The sequence below is a fragment of the Montipora capricornis genome, chromosome 10 (assembly GCF_036669925.1).
Source record: "Montipora capricornis isolate CH-2021 chromosome 10, ASM3666992v2, whole genome shotgun sequence".
NCBI classification, from domain to species: domain Eukaryota; kingdom Metazoa; phylum Cnidaria; class Anthozoa; order Scleractinia; family Acroporidae; genus Montipora; species Montipora capricornis.
The window spans coordinates 13,046,877-13,061,876 of NC_090892.1; the positions used below are offsets into that span (position 1 = coordinate 13,046,877).

A 15,000-nucleotide genomic window follows, 5' to 3' on the forward strand; every position below is an offset into this window, starting at 1 on the left:
ACACATTTTACATATATTTTTTAAAGTATCCATAATAATACTGAAACTTGCCATATAATCGGGTCCTAATACAGGTGTAATACGTTCGTAATTACGTGTGCCTGTTAAGAAGCGTGCAGCGGAATTTAACACAAATTGGAGTTTGCTTATCTGACTCTGGCTAAGGCCTGAGAGAGTAGGTTACAATGATCTAGCTTAGAAGATATAAAAGCATGTATTAGAATCCCATAATATTTCAAAGTAATAAATTTCCTTGTCCTCTTGGCAATGTTGCGCAGGTGATAAGATGCAGATTTACACATGCTGTTTATTTGTTTTTTCATTGCTAACACTACCAATGTTCTTCACCGACTCTAATGGCTTAATTACATCTGATCCAGCAAGGATGGAATCTCAGTAGAGCAGGTGATGGGCGCGGTAGCGTGCATTGAACACATGGACCTCAGTTTTGTCGTTGTTAAGTTTGAACTTCTTAGTAGTCATCCATTGAGTGATATATTGAACACATATTTCAAAACACGATTTGGCTAGTTTTCCGGGTACACACATAGTTTTGCTCGTCGTCAGAAGGGGTGTAGTGTGCATCAAGAACAAACTAGAGCCAAGCACTGATCCTTGCGGAACACCACATGGGAGTTTCCGACTTGGTGACCGTCCATTTTATAACCTGAACGAACCGGCAACGTTTTCATTAAGTAAGAACGCAACCAAGCTAAAGCCTTGCCAGTTATCTCATAGCGATGTTTCAATATATCCAGCAAGATATGATGCTCAACAATGTCGAATGCGGATGATAAATCTAATAGCACAAGTATGACCGACTCCTCATTATCAATAGCGCAAAGAATATCGTTATGGATGCGCGTTAAGGTGGTATGACTGTGGCCTGTTTTGCAGGCCGACTGAAACACCTCATACAAATCGTAATGTACAATATGCTGAGTGAGCCGTACTACCACTACCTTCTCAGGTCATCTTCATTATCATGAGATGGTAATTTCTTAGCCCCTTTTGTATTCAGCATTCTTCCAATTAGTAGGGAAAATCACTTCATTCTATCAAAGTAAAGCCGTTCTTTACTGAATCTCATCCTGAGCGTCCTAAAATTTCTCACGCTAAAACTGAGAACAAAAGAGTCTGATTCGTACTGTATCTCAAGATGCGACAAATCCAAACTATTCTTAAAGGGAACCTCCACTAAAACAGGAACATATCTTTAAAATAGTTAACATAATGCTCACAATCAAAATTGTTCGAACGTTTTCTAAAAAGGGCGTTTGTATCCGAAATAATAAATTTTAAAAACGATTGTTTTGGTTTTCAAATTTCCCGCGCGCCGCCATCTTGAATAATTGTGACGTGTCATGGTTGCCCTATTGTTTTAAAACAAAAGCTCTTTGTGCAAATACAAAAGAGCAACCATAACACGTCACAATTATTCAAGATGGCGGCGCCCAGGAAATTTGAAAACCAAAACAAGCGTTATTGAAATCCATTTATTTCGGATACAAACGATTCCATTGGGAAACGTTTGAACAATTTTGATTGTAAACATTATGTTAAGATCTCCTTTAAGACCTCATTGGAATGGTAACCAAAAAATGCGAAGTGTTTACAACTATCAATTAATAACACAAGCTGATAGGCGTGGTTAGTGATGAATAGCAAAATGGGAAATTAAGGAAGTATTCATGAAGCAACTCGTTCATTGAAAGGGATTTGGTTTCAGTGAATTGCGACATCAAATGCCTAAATATCCCATAAAATTATTTAACAAAGTTCCCCCCAAAGGTCCCCGATCGACCTTTGTTTGTATGATTTAATTTACATCAGTAATCATTGCAAAAAAAGTACAAAATACCCTTATAATTAAATCTCAACTCTGGCCATGAAATACAATTCTGCAATTGCCACAATAAAAGCCATTAAGATACCAATAACAACTCTCTGAAATATAAACAAAGGAAAGACAATTTATCAATGGTCAAAACGAGTCAAAGATGATTTTGTTCAGTCTCTGGGTTAAGTGACGTAGGATTAACTAATCTGAGTTCCTTTAATTACTAATTAATTTCATGGTTTGATTTATCACATTGGCCATACAAAAAAGTACCAGGTCACTCGAAACGAGACGAGAAACCACGGGAAAAATCGGGACTGACTTAAGGTTAGTTAGTGCCGATTTTGCCCGTGATTTTCTTGTCCCCTCCCGTCCCGACTAACTGCCCCTGGGTCTCTGAGGATGCTTTCGCTCATATTCTCGTCTGGCTCTTGAGCCAGGATAAGGCAAGGAAATTAGCATAACTCCTTATTGTGTAGTTATAACAAGACGGGTAACCCTTGGAAATGTGATGAATTTTGTTTAGTGCGACTTGCATGCCGTCCGCAATAAGATAATCGGCAGCTTTCGTTGTTACATGATAATTTTCTTTTGCCAAAGGGTCACAAGGGAGAAGTGAACCTAAGTAATTTGTTCTAAAACCATGATATTGTGATGTCTGACAAAGACGACATTTGCGCTAAGTTTAATAAATTAATAGACCAATTTCGATATATTAAAATCCAGGCCTAAACAAAAGACATCATCTCGAGGCTCTGAGGAATAAATATAAGAATTTGTATGAGTTTATTCCCCAGAGCCTCGAGGTGATACCTTTTGTTTTGGACTGAATTTTAATACATCGAAAGTGGGCTATTTCAGACTCACATAGTTCTATTTTCACATTTCCTGGGCGCAGCCAAATTGATGGGACGGGGAGTACGATTTCCTATTTCTTTTATGGGAAACCATGATCTGATTTTATTAAAGAGCTAGCCTGCGTAGAAGGCGGTTTGGCGAATTTTAGACGCTTCTTTCCACCGGGGTTGACCTTCGAGCGATCGTTTTGAACACGGAAAAATCTGGACCGAAGTCAAGAAAGAACATGAGGGGGAAGGGGCCGAGGAGAAGAAGTCAGAAACTGTCTGCAATCAACCCCTCAACATTTTCGAAACCTCTGTTCGCCCACGGACAAAGAAAATATCGTTCCTGATTGGCTGATTCAGGGTCAGAAAAATCCGCCTGTCAGTCGAAATTTATTGCTCCCTTTCATAAAAGTGTAAAGACAAAACATAGCGCAAAGAGCCGACAATCTGGTTTCAAAAAATTCGGAAAGATCAATGCGGTAGCTTGGATTTTCTGATGCTCTTAAATAAGAGCAGACAGACGTAAAACCACTACTGAATGGAGGTGATATTTTGGCGGTCCTTCCCAAGGGATTTGGCAAAAGCTTCGTATTTCAGTTTTTTCTCGCCAGCGCAATGTGTTCTGCATTAGTAATCACACCTTAATTTGAGAAGTATCATCGGTGACCAGATTAAATTAAAGAAGCTGAGAGGATGAAGGCTCACGCCGACCTCTCGTTGGCGACTGCCAGCTAGTTTTCGCATCGGCAGAAGATGCACTGTATGGACAAGGCGTTTCTCATCGTGCTGAAATGACATTCTAATAACTTCCACAAATGTTGTCGGCTGTATATGTCTTTGTCGACGAATGGCACACAGTAGAAACATGGACAGGGAAACGTTAAAGGTAAGTTGAAATCTCAGTTCTATCTTGTAAATTTTTTGCCAAGCGAATTAAATATATTACCGCCAATGTCTACACAAGGCGCGCTATGATTGGTTGGGAGTTGACATCCAGCCCGTGCTCGTCACACATGGTTGGAAATGGGAGGTTTCGAAAATGTTGTGGGGTTGATTGCAGGCGGTTCCTTGCTCGTTCTCCTCGCGCCCTCGCGATCTCCCTTTGCTTGCTTTTCGCGTGGCCATTTACATTCAAACGATCACTCGAAAGTCAACCCCGGAGGAAAGAAGATTCTAAAATTCACCAAACAGCCTGCTACGCATGCTATTAAAGAGCTGATAAAGATAAATTAATCACTGAAAGAAAGATTTGCGAGCGTTAGCCCTATTGCTATTAGAGCGGTTTTCAATGAAGTGTCGTAAAATAAATGCCAAAGTAATTGCTTCGACCAACCAAAGCAGGTGCAAACAGCTGAATGATCCAATCCAAATTTGTAGCAATTCCGAGAAACTTGCCCAAAGCGCGGGAAAAATCGCACGTGCAAGTCGCGATTGGTTTTGGTTTTCCTTGGTTGATAAACTGGCGCGAGTATTTTAAACCAACCACTACGCGTAGCTATAGGCCTTACCCCCTTATGACGTACAGCACCTAAATTCTTTTGTTGAGTGACTACTATAAATACCAGAGTGCAACGTTTCAGTAGTCACTCAACAAAAGAATTGTGAGGCGTTACGTCATGAAGGGTACGGTCTATTGCAATCAAGTAATAACTCTCGATAGTCATTTGAAAACTGCTCTATACAAAAACTCTTTGTATCAGAACAATACGGCAGCTATTCAAGATGGCGGCGCCCGGGAAATAACCGATACCAAATAAATACATAAATAGAATAACCATATATTGATGGTTTGTATCTGACGTCACGGCGGCCATGTTGGATGGCAATAACAATAACCTTCAGGAAACTAAACTTTATTATTATGCAAATTCTTCAAAAAGAAATTGTATTATTATACATTGGTGTCACCAGCTCGATTTTGATTGGCTATAAGCACGCAGCTAATTCTTGCTTGCTCTGTTTCTCTTACGTCATACCTACAAACAATAGATTTTATATATGTAGAATTGACGTCATACCTACAGACAATAGTTTTATGCATGCAGAAGTGACGTCACCTAACACACTAACCAGCAGTTTGATCAGGTTTGTCATGGCAGAGCTCAGCTCAGGAATATGCATAATAAAACAATTATTGAATTCGGTTTTCGCATGTTAGCGATAATTTGGCCTTTGATAATTATCGCTAACATGCTCAACCTCGTCCAATAATTGTTAATTGTCTTGCCATCCAACATGGCCGCCGTGTCACGTGGGTGCAAACCAAGAATATGGATAATGCCTACCATAGCTTCAGAAGGAAAAGCAAACTGAGAGGCAACGTAACCAAAAGCAAATGTTGCCACTATTGACAAGAGGAAGTTAGTTATGGACGCCAACTGCTTGGAGCCGGAGCGAACTGAAAAAGAAGTGTTTTCAAGATTGTCAGAGTGATCACTGCCCTGAAAAATGCGACCTTAAAGGGAACCTCCAATCTTATTACAGAATAAATTTAAACCGAAGGAAATTACGTTTACAAACAAATTTGTTCGAAATTTGTTTTTAAAACAGTGTTTACAACAAGAAGAGTGAATTTTAAAATCGCTTATTTCTACTTTCAAATTTCCCGGGCCCAGCCATTTTGAATAATTGTGACGTGTTACGGTTGCCCTATTGTTCTGACACAAAGAGCTTTTGTCTAATAACAATAGGGCAACCATAACAAGTCACAATTATTCAAGATGGCGGCACCCGCGAAATTTGAAAACAAAAATAGGCGATTCTAAAACTGATTTATTTCGGATACAAACACTTTCTTTGAAAATACTTTAGACAGACTTGACTGTAAAGGTTATTTCCTGTAATTTTTAGCAAATCACAACAGGTTTATTATCTGAGAGAATACTATATGCAATATTTTTTTTCCCAAAAAAAGATGAGAATTTTCTCTCTAAAACTCTACAATTTAACTTGCTAGCTCTAAGTCAATGTTGCTGTGCGAATAAACCCTCCATTAATTGTCCGAATTCTAATTTTATGGTAAAAGAGACAAACTTGATTGAAGACCCGAAATCGTAACTTTTTCAGTTCTATTCATTTTAAGCCGGAGTTAAGTTTGTTCAAATATAAGTGCCCTACTGATGGAATCAGTTAAGTCTGTTCAAATATAAGTGCTACACGGCCAACGTTTGCAAAAACGTAATCCTTCCTTGTACTTGTACATTTTCATTGCCGTGACTTTATTAAGTTCCCACGGCCTGCTTCCGTCTGACCTTGTAGCTCAGTCGGTAGAGCAGCGGTGATCTAACCCGAAGGTCGTGGGTTCAATTCCCACCCTGGTCAGAGTTTTTCTCTGTCCTTGTGTGGGCCCATTTCCATCAGTAGGGCTAACGCTCACATGGTTCATATGGAGTAGAAACTTAGCACTTCATATTACACTCTAATCAGTTATGTATGTTCAAATATAAGTGCTACACGGCCAACGTTTGCAAAAACGTAATCCTTCCTTGTGTTCAACTGTGTTTGTCAATAAGCATTGCACGGATATAGCATGGGTTCAAATCCCAACCAAGCCTTTACCAGGCTTTGTTTCAGCTTAAACAATGAACAGGCTCCCCGCGAACCCTTACTTTCTTGTCCTAGTTGCAATTCATCTCTTTGATTCCTCTAGAACAAAAAATAAAAAAAATTGCAAAAGTTTCTCATTTCTGGGATCATTTGACAGGATGGGGGTCACCAGGAGTTGGAGAGAAAAACTGTAACTTCAAGGATTTTTCTTCAGCGCACTGGAAGATAGTTAAGTGATCAAGTAAAGCTATGATCCTCGCAGTTATGACGACAATTTTAGCAACTGCGTAGAGAAGCCTGAAAAACTTTAGGAGTTCAACGGGTTTGAACCTGTGACCCCGCGATACCGGTGCGACGCTCTAACCAACTGAACTATGAAACCACTGACGTTGAGAGATGGTCATTTGTGGATTCAAGTGTTACAGTGATGTTTTCCATGCTATTTGTAAAATTTGGCATAAAGAGAAATTTCAAGTAAAACAGCCAACGAGTTCCACTGGCTTCAGGCTCTAGATATGTCAGAAATGCATGCAATAGATCAGATGCACAACGATTTTGATAGCGCGACTTTCATATGACCTTGAAAACGTGCTCGCAATTTGTTTTCACGGAACAATGTTTGGCAAGATTGAAACAAAGCTTCTCTTTATTCCAGCAAAGGAAATTCCTAAATAATATGGGCAGTAAACAGTTCGATTGCTCAATCACATAACTGCATTTTAAATGACTTCAAAGCGAAATGCCGATCGCTTTCCAGAAAGCTCCATGGAGAGATGACGTTGTTTCCATCCGCGTTCGCTAAGCCAATGAAAATTGGCACTCGTTTGTTTTTGTTGTATAAGCCAATTGAACGTTTTGCATTTTTGTTTAAGTTTCGTTTCTACGTTTATTTTTCAAGGTCATATGAAAGTCGCTCGAAACATCGTAAGTGTCTCCTTGCTCATCCACCTCCAAGCTTCGACATTACTTGTGTCTATTAACCCATTGACTCCTGGGAAAGAGACTTAATAGATTTTACACTGTCTAGACGCCAGCCGATTTTTAATAATCGTCAACTGAGGTTGTCCTAGGGTCTCCTCCAGTAAACAATATTGAAAATTAGTATAAATACACCGGTGATTATACAAAATCGCGCGCTCTCATTGGCTCGCTATCTCGGATTATCAGCCGATAATCACCTCGACGGACAAAATGGCTGCCAGTAGTCATTTTGCCACTGTAATTGAAGATGATTTCGTGTTGAAATGTTTTTTTTTTCTCTTTTTTGAAATAATCACCTGTGTATTTATATTAAAACAATTATTCGCCTCAGACTCAGTGATTATAGGTGAATATTCACCTCGACTTCGTCTCGGTGAATATTCACCGATAATCACTTCGCCTTCGGTGAATAATTGTTAATTAATATCACAAAGGGTTAGTGTCCTCTCAACTCCAAGTCATAAGAGAAGCGAAATATAGCTCAGGGGGGGGGGGGGGGTACTGCGCGGCCCCTCATACCCTGACCCTGTTTAAGACAAATATCGCTGATTTTCCTACCCATTTTAAGACAGAATTCCGATTTTTGATACCCTGTTTAAGACATTTAACCCAGTTAAAGACAAAAATTGATAAATTCGATACCCTGTTCAAGACAAAAATCCCGAAAAACATACCCTGGCTGGCCGCACGTCCCCATTAAGCCCTTATAAGAAAGTACCCACCCTCCCCCAGGGGCTGGCTCTTATTGGATTAACCTGCAGGGTCATAAACAAAGAAGCAAAGGAGTACCTCAACAGCAAAAACACCAGTTTTCATAATATTTTTACCAAGTTCAATAGCAAAACAGACATGTATTGTATGTAGAATTAAAATAATGAAACCATGTAGGGACTTTCCCTAAAGGGGTGGAAAATTGGTCCATTGTTTTTTCGTGGTGCAGTTTAATTGCTGACATTTTTAGGTCAAATATTACGGCTCTGCTGCTCCAAACAATTTTGAAGTTAAAGCTACATGTAGTTTAGATAAAATCAATTTCAAGGCAAATCTAACAGTTTGATGTAATCATGATGGTATGAACTAAATCGTTGCTACAAAGTCTAACCCGTGATTGGGTGTACATCTACATGTAATTTCCAAGTGAGTCACAATTTAAGCTGTCCACTATTAAAAGGTAGTTCAACCTTCTATGTGGCCTAAAATAATAAAACTCCCTGTACTTTTTCGAACAATGTGACCCTCGGCATGTGAAGCGTCAATACAACATTAACAATCTAAATACATTACTTTTACCTTTCTGTCTACATTTGTTACCATTCTGTTGTACTCAGCCTTCTCTTGTTCTGCCTTTAGCTTATTCAGACGAGCTATTAGTTCAGCACTCTGTAAAAAAACCATCAATTGCCTTAAAATCATCGTGAAAAGACTTTCTTCATTATACTGTAACAACAGTATTAAGCCATCATGTTGTCACGTTAAAATTAATGCTAATAATCTCAGGGGACAAGGAACTTCATAATACTACATAGGTTTCTTACAGATTTTAACATCACATATACAGCTGCACTCAGTCTGTCTTTGCAGGTGATGGCATGGTTTATACAGAATTAATTTTGTCGCATGTTTACGTACTGCATACATGACTGTTACGCAGTATAAGTTCCATTATGTATAATCAGAAACCCATATGGGTTGAAACGTGTAAGTCACGCGTTCACAGCTTCCGAATATTCAGCACGAAACTGATTGGTTGAATGTTTCAGTGCTAAGTACCATATTTAGAAACCCCTCGCTGACTTGTTGTTCCAAATATGGTACTTTACAATAGCAAATTGAATATTCAGAAGCTTGTTTCCCAGCACACAAGGGGCCGCTACACGTTTCAACCCTTATGGGTTTCTGGTATAATTTGTAGTAATCATCACCATCTGGTAGATATTTCCTAACCAAACCAATGTTTTCACCGAGACTGCTGGTCAGAGCCATTCCTGTTTCTGTTCATACATAATTGGTGTGAGGCCACCATTTTGGAATCGCAGTAAGGGGAAGGCTGGGATGAGTTTGACATACAAGATGGATCGAAGAGCCATCCCTGCATGAGGTTTGTTGCAAGAAGATACAAATGCACCTGGAGTTGAGGTCACATTTGGGGCCAACAAATACACTGTAATTTCTTTGAGCAAAAATAATACGCCTTATAATCTAAAAACTACAGTATTAAAGTTGGGAGCAGGTCAATTTGTTGGGCTCATGTGTTCCCGTGAAAGGAATGGGTGAATGAATTAAAGGTATAAAATATTATTTGCACTGCTGGTTATAGATAAAAGGAAGAAGAGACCCTCACACATATTAGGTCAATTTAAGCAATAGAGGTTTTGCATGGCAGCCATGTTGCATGGCAGGAACTGTTAGGATCTTTTTCCGATGGGAACAAATGTTCTTTCCAATTCAAACATTTTCATTGTTCCTGCCATGTAATATGGCTGCCGTGCAAAACCTCTATTGCAAGCCTCTTAAAAGACGTATAGCAACCTGAAAGACCCGGGTGGCTTCAACAAGATTCAAACTAAGAATTGCACCAGTATCACAGAGGTCATTGTGTTCGAATCCAATTGAAGCTATGCACCCTGAATCTTTCACTTACCTATAACATACAATTTGCTTAAGCCACGGCTACACTAACGATTTTTTGCTCGCTCCGGTAATGCAATTTTTTCAAAATTTCTCGCATCGCCAGCGCGCAATGAAAATCGCAAGTGCAGCCACCCTCGAACTGGAAACGCGACAGGTGAAAAAATCGCAGAAAAAAAATCACAAGAAATTCAATTCATTCAATTTCTTGCGATTTTTTTTCTGTGACTTTTTCAGTTGTCTTGCAGTGAATGTGTCATTTAGACAAAGACTCTGGATGCCTGTAACAATAACAAACAAATTTTAATGCCCTTTCAAAACATCGGGCAGATTGACATAAGGTGAAGAAAGTCTAATCCCAACATCCCTCACAGGATAATTAACATGAATTCACAATATCTGGTTACTAATTAAAACTTCCAGTTTTGTAATACGAACATTGCAAATTAAATTTGATTGAGGCAACATTTGGCACCAGTGTATCTCTTCTATTCATCCAACATGGCAGACTACAAAGATCACGTTGGCTAGTGGCAAAGTTGAGGGCAAATAACTAGGAATTCATAAAAATATCCAACGTCCAAACAAGAGCAGAACATACATCGTACAGCAAAAGGTTTCTTGATATAATTTCTAGTTGTTGTATCGAATTAAAATAAATTAAAATGGATCAAAGCGACCGAGTGGGAATCGTGTAATTCAAGCTTCTCAAAAAAGTAGGTGGTAATAACTTATGGAGAAGCTGGCGGAATTCGCCGGTTGCCGGCTTCTAATGAAAATGTGTACCTGTGGTTGCTAGTTACAAATAAAGCCAGAGGGTAGAAATGTGTATACTATCTAGATGAAAGTACTTCAGTCTGAAATTTCAGCCGTCTCCTCCCTAACCAAATGCCCCCTAGGGTTAGGGAGGAGATGGCTGAAGTTTCAGACTAACAGTACTTATACCTTTTCTGGCAATCTCAAAGGCTCCACATAGATTTCACTTCCTGCTAGGAGTTCATGTAAATACTGCTTGGAACTAAAATCTGAAAACATTGATTCAAAAGGAATCAAATTAATTTTCATTTTTTCCACCTTGATCTTAAGTCAACCACAGGATTTCTAGAACAATTCCCTGCTTATAATTATATATATATTTTTGCATTATCTATAGGCTTTTTGCAGCTAGAGGTCATGTGCCTGGATACCACATGGCAGCACCATACAGGTGAGCAAGCTCTCCAGCAAACAAAAGTGATTAAAAGTTCAAAAGGTTGTCTGCCTTTCAACAAAGAATACTAATTAAAAGAATACTGTATGAAGCTTTTAAAAGGCTTGTCCAAAGTATTCAGACTTACGTTTTTAATCCTTGATTGGAGCAGATTTCCGGCTAATTTACCGCAGACTAGAATGTAAAACGTGAATTCCCTTAAGGGCCCACCGACTGATTTTTCACATGTTGCGAAGGAAGTGAAATGTTACTTCCAGTAACTGACGTCATCATATCATGAGCTGACAAGAAAACCCACTCACAAGCAAAAGTCACCGCACAAACTGTTGTTTCCATCGAAGGTTTTTCCTCGCCCTTCCTCGTGCTCATTTTCAGATCAAATGCGCATGCGTAAACGAACCGACTTCCGGTTTGGGAAAAAAGCTAAATTTCCAGCGGTTTTAAATTGAATTAATTATTTTTTACATGGCACGTTTCACCCCCAAAAACAGAATATAGCTAAGCATTGATTTTTTAAAATCATCTTTTTTGAAAAAGTTATGGGTATTTCAGTATCGTTTATGTCTTTAAAAAGAACATTTTTCAATATAAAAAGAAAACCATGCTTGGCTGGATGCAAAAATGAATACAAATTATCAAACCATCGATTAAATACCCAAATTGCGTAGCACAGGGACAAATTTAGAGTTTTCTTTTATCGGTCACGTGACCATGGGCGTGGTATGATGACGTCATATTTAGGGTCATTGGCTTACAAAAGTTGGAAACTGACCAAAATAATGCCAAATTCTCTCCAATTACTTAACCATTACATCCTTAGCAACGCACCCCCAAAAATATGTCAGTGGGCCCTTAATACTTTGTATTTTTTGTCGAAACACAGTATCACAAGTACATGTAAGACCTTTTGATCACTTTTGATTGCTGGAGACCTTGCTCTCTGCTCTCTTGCTCTCCAGGCATGTCACTGACCTCTAGCTGCAAAAGGCGTATTGTGTGTTGAACTCATTGTCAAAAGGCTCTTAAGGACGTTCGCGCGAAAATTTTTCAACATTGATTTTTTTCTGAAACTTTCACCACTGTAAGATGATGAGTTAGTTATGTCAGAAATGTAAAAAAAATGGGGGGGTCACCGACTTCGTTTTGGAGAGAACATGCCCAGAAAAACACCCAAAATGTGACAAAATCGGGCTTCGTTAGCGAATAAGGCCAGTGTCTGTAAACCCAAATATATTGCAATTAAATCTTTGAAGTGAAATTTTCTCTGCCAAATATTGTTTAAGTGGACTTATAAAGTGAATTTAGTCAACTGGTGAGGTTCCTCAAAGATCAAGTTCGCATTTAGCGACCATAGTTTCACGCGCCTTGCAGCCGCAAGATGGCAGGATTTGATGTCCCGTGAGCAGAAATCTTGAATTTTTTTTAACTTCCCACATTGATTTTTTGTTCATTTTTGGACAACGTGGAGATAATTGTAAATAAAATCCATTTCTGGAAAGAAAAATAGGGGTCACCGAACGTCCAAGACTGTTAAATCCAGGCAAAGCTATAGCAATGGCCTTTCGCCCTATCATTTCTCATTTTATCACTTAGGCGCGCGCGCTCGTGTATGACGAGGCGTGTGCATTTGCGTGCGCAGTAAGGATGCGCAGAAACAATTGGCGCGAACGTCCTTAAGTTCAATTCGTTAGTTTTTGTTTCAATGTTCCATCAACTGTCCTCACAAATAATATGATAGAAGGGAGGCAAAAAAAAAAACATGTCAAGATCGGAGACTACAGTGTTTACGAAAGACAGCCGCCAAAACTTATGTTGCATTCTGTTTTTAATGGTCCACTAACTGTCACAGTGCTTTTACACTGCTGTCAATCACATTACACTGCTGTCAATCACATTTAATGTGATTGACAGCAGTGTAAAAGCACTGTCTGCCAAATGTGTGTTGGGAATTCACTGATTGCTGCCAACACAATAAATTTTCCATTGGGTAAATTCAACGAACCACATTTGAAGAAAAAAGTTTCGGTCTGGCTATAGTGATAATTCTTGCTGCAATAAGCTAATAGACAATTTTACAGATGTAGCTGTCAGTTACCTAGCCTAAGAATGGAAGTGAGGTTGCCGGTGATCCTGTTTTGATACAAACCTTTCTGCTATTTGTAATACTAATGTAGACTAATTAGAATTACAACAACACAAATTTACGCGATGAAGGCAGTGAGGTCTATATCAATACAAGGTCACCGACAGCCTCGCAGTCATTCATTGGCTATACAAAAATTTGCTTTTATCAACGGAGTTGATAATGTAAATTGGCCACCGTACAGAGATTCTAAAAGCTGACGTTTCGAGCGTTAGCCCTTCGTCAGAGCGAATCGAGGGATTATGGGTTACGTGTAGTTTTTATAGTAGAGTAGGAGCTACGCTATTGGTGGTAACATGGCAACGTGAAAAATAGGAATATATTAGTTAAATGAAAAGCGTTCGTTAATACCTTGAGGATTAAGGGTGCCGATTTGAAAGATGAATTTTTGTTCCAGATTCTTGCGGCTTTCCGTCGTACCTAGATGTAGGGAAAGGCCGCAGATAGCCATGTGGTTTTTGGAGTGGTTAGGCAGATTAAAATGGCGAGCGACTGGCTTAGATGCATCCCTGTCATTCTTCTCAACATCGCGAAGGTGTTCGCGGAATCGGTCACCTAGTCGTCTACCTGTCTCACCGATGTATAATTTATTGCATAACGTACAGGTTATGCAATAAATGACATTTGCGGAGGTACATGTGAAACGATCGGTGATCTTAACAGATCGCTTAGGTCCCGATATCTTGCTAGTGTTGACAATGAAAGGACAAGTTTTGCATCGTGAGCGGGCGCATTTGAAAGTGCCGGGTTGCTCGTTAGTTTTGAGCGCGCTTCTAACTAAAAAGTTGCCTACGTTTTTGTCGCGTTTGAATGAAATAAGTGGAGGTTGCGAAAAGATTCTACCAGTCTCGGGATCATTTTGGAGTAATTTAAAATTACTAAGAATGATGCTTTTGACTGCGTGATTATGAGGATGGAAAGTGAGGGTGAATGGAATTCTGTCATTCTTATCTTTTTGTGACGTTTGTAGTGATGACTGACGATCAAACTGTTGGGCGCGATGATGGCCCGCTTTGACCACAGAGACAGGATAGCCACGTTTTTCGAAGAACTGACACATCTCCTCTGATTTGCTGGAAAAATCGGAGTCATCGATACATAGACGTCGAAGTCTAAGAAATTGAGAATAAGGAATGGAATTCTTGACATGTGATGGATGTGACGATGAATACAACAAATAACTGTGTGAATCAGTAGGTTTGTAGTGCACACTAGTACATAGCAAGTTGCCTCTAATAGAAACTTTGATATTCCATTCATTGGCTAGGTCACTGAGCAAACAACTGATGTAAAATGGCTTATTTGTATTTTGACTGATCTTTAGCTATCATAGAATTCCCACTATAATGCTATTTTTACAAAAAAAATCATATTGTACATGTACCTTGGCCTGTCGTTGCCAGTTGTTGATATTCCCAAAGTTGCTTCACCAACTTGAACGGAATGATTGGAACTCTGGTCTCCTTGGAATCTGATTCATTTCTACTTAGACGATCTTCACTGTACTTTGATAATTGGTTTTCGAGATCACGGGGAAGGTAGTTTCTTCTTATGGCTTCTATTATGGCATTTCGAATGTTTTCTGTTAGTGTGACATCCACCGCCATTTTGTCTGCTGCTATACAAAAGTACTGTTACACAAGCGACGTACTTTTTTTGTCGACAACCGCTGTCCTTTAAATCTGAATCCCGGAAGAACAAACAAAGGGGGCTTTCGGGAGCTTTAACAGGCAACGAGAAAGTCGTCGTTAAATGTGACTTCGCGTCATTGTAATCGCTTTGCGACTATTCCAAGCATTTTAACGCG

At 39.3% G+C, this 15,000-nt stretch overlaps 1 protein-coding gene across 2 annotated transcripts; it reads right to left on the reverse strand.

Moving 5' to 3' along the window:
• Positions 1–1,846: 1,846 nt before the first annotated feature.
• On the reverse strand, positions 1,847–14,842 carry LOC138019430 (transmembrane protein 199-like). Of its 2 annotated transcripts, XM_068866221.1 has the most exons (7): positions 14,578–14,821; positions 13,545–13,613; positions 10,786–10,865; positions 8,503–8,592; positions 6,294–6,330; positions 4,971–5,083; positions 1,847–1,947 (listed from the first exon to the last, which is right to left on the reverse strand). In XM_068866221.1, the coding sequence occupies exons 1-7, from the start codon at positions 14,798–14,800 to the stop codon at positions 1,870–1,872; spliced, it is 690 nt and encodes a 229-aa protein (XP_068722322.1). In that variant the 5' UTR covers positions 14,801–14,821; the 3' UTR covers positions 1,847–1,869. The 2 variants fall into 2 exon arrangements, with proteins under 2 accessions (XP_068722322.1, XP_068722323.1); XM_068866222.1 differs by lacking the exon at positions 13,545–13,613 and having other exon boundaries at positions 14,578–14,842.
• Between the last annotated feature and the right edge of the window lie 158 nt (positions 14,843–15,000).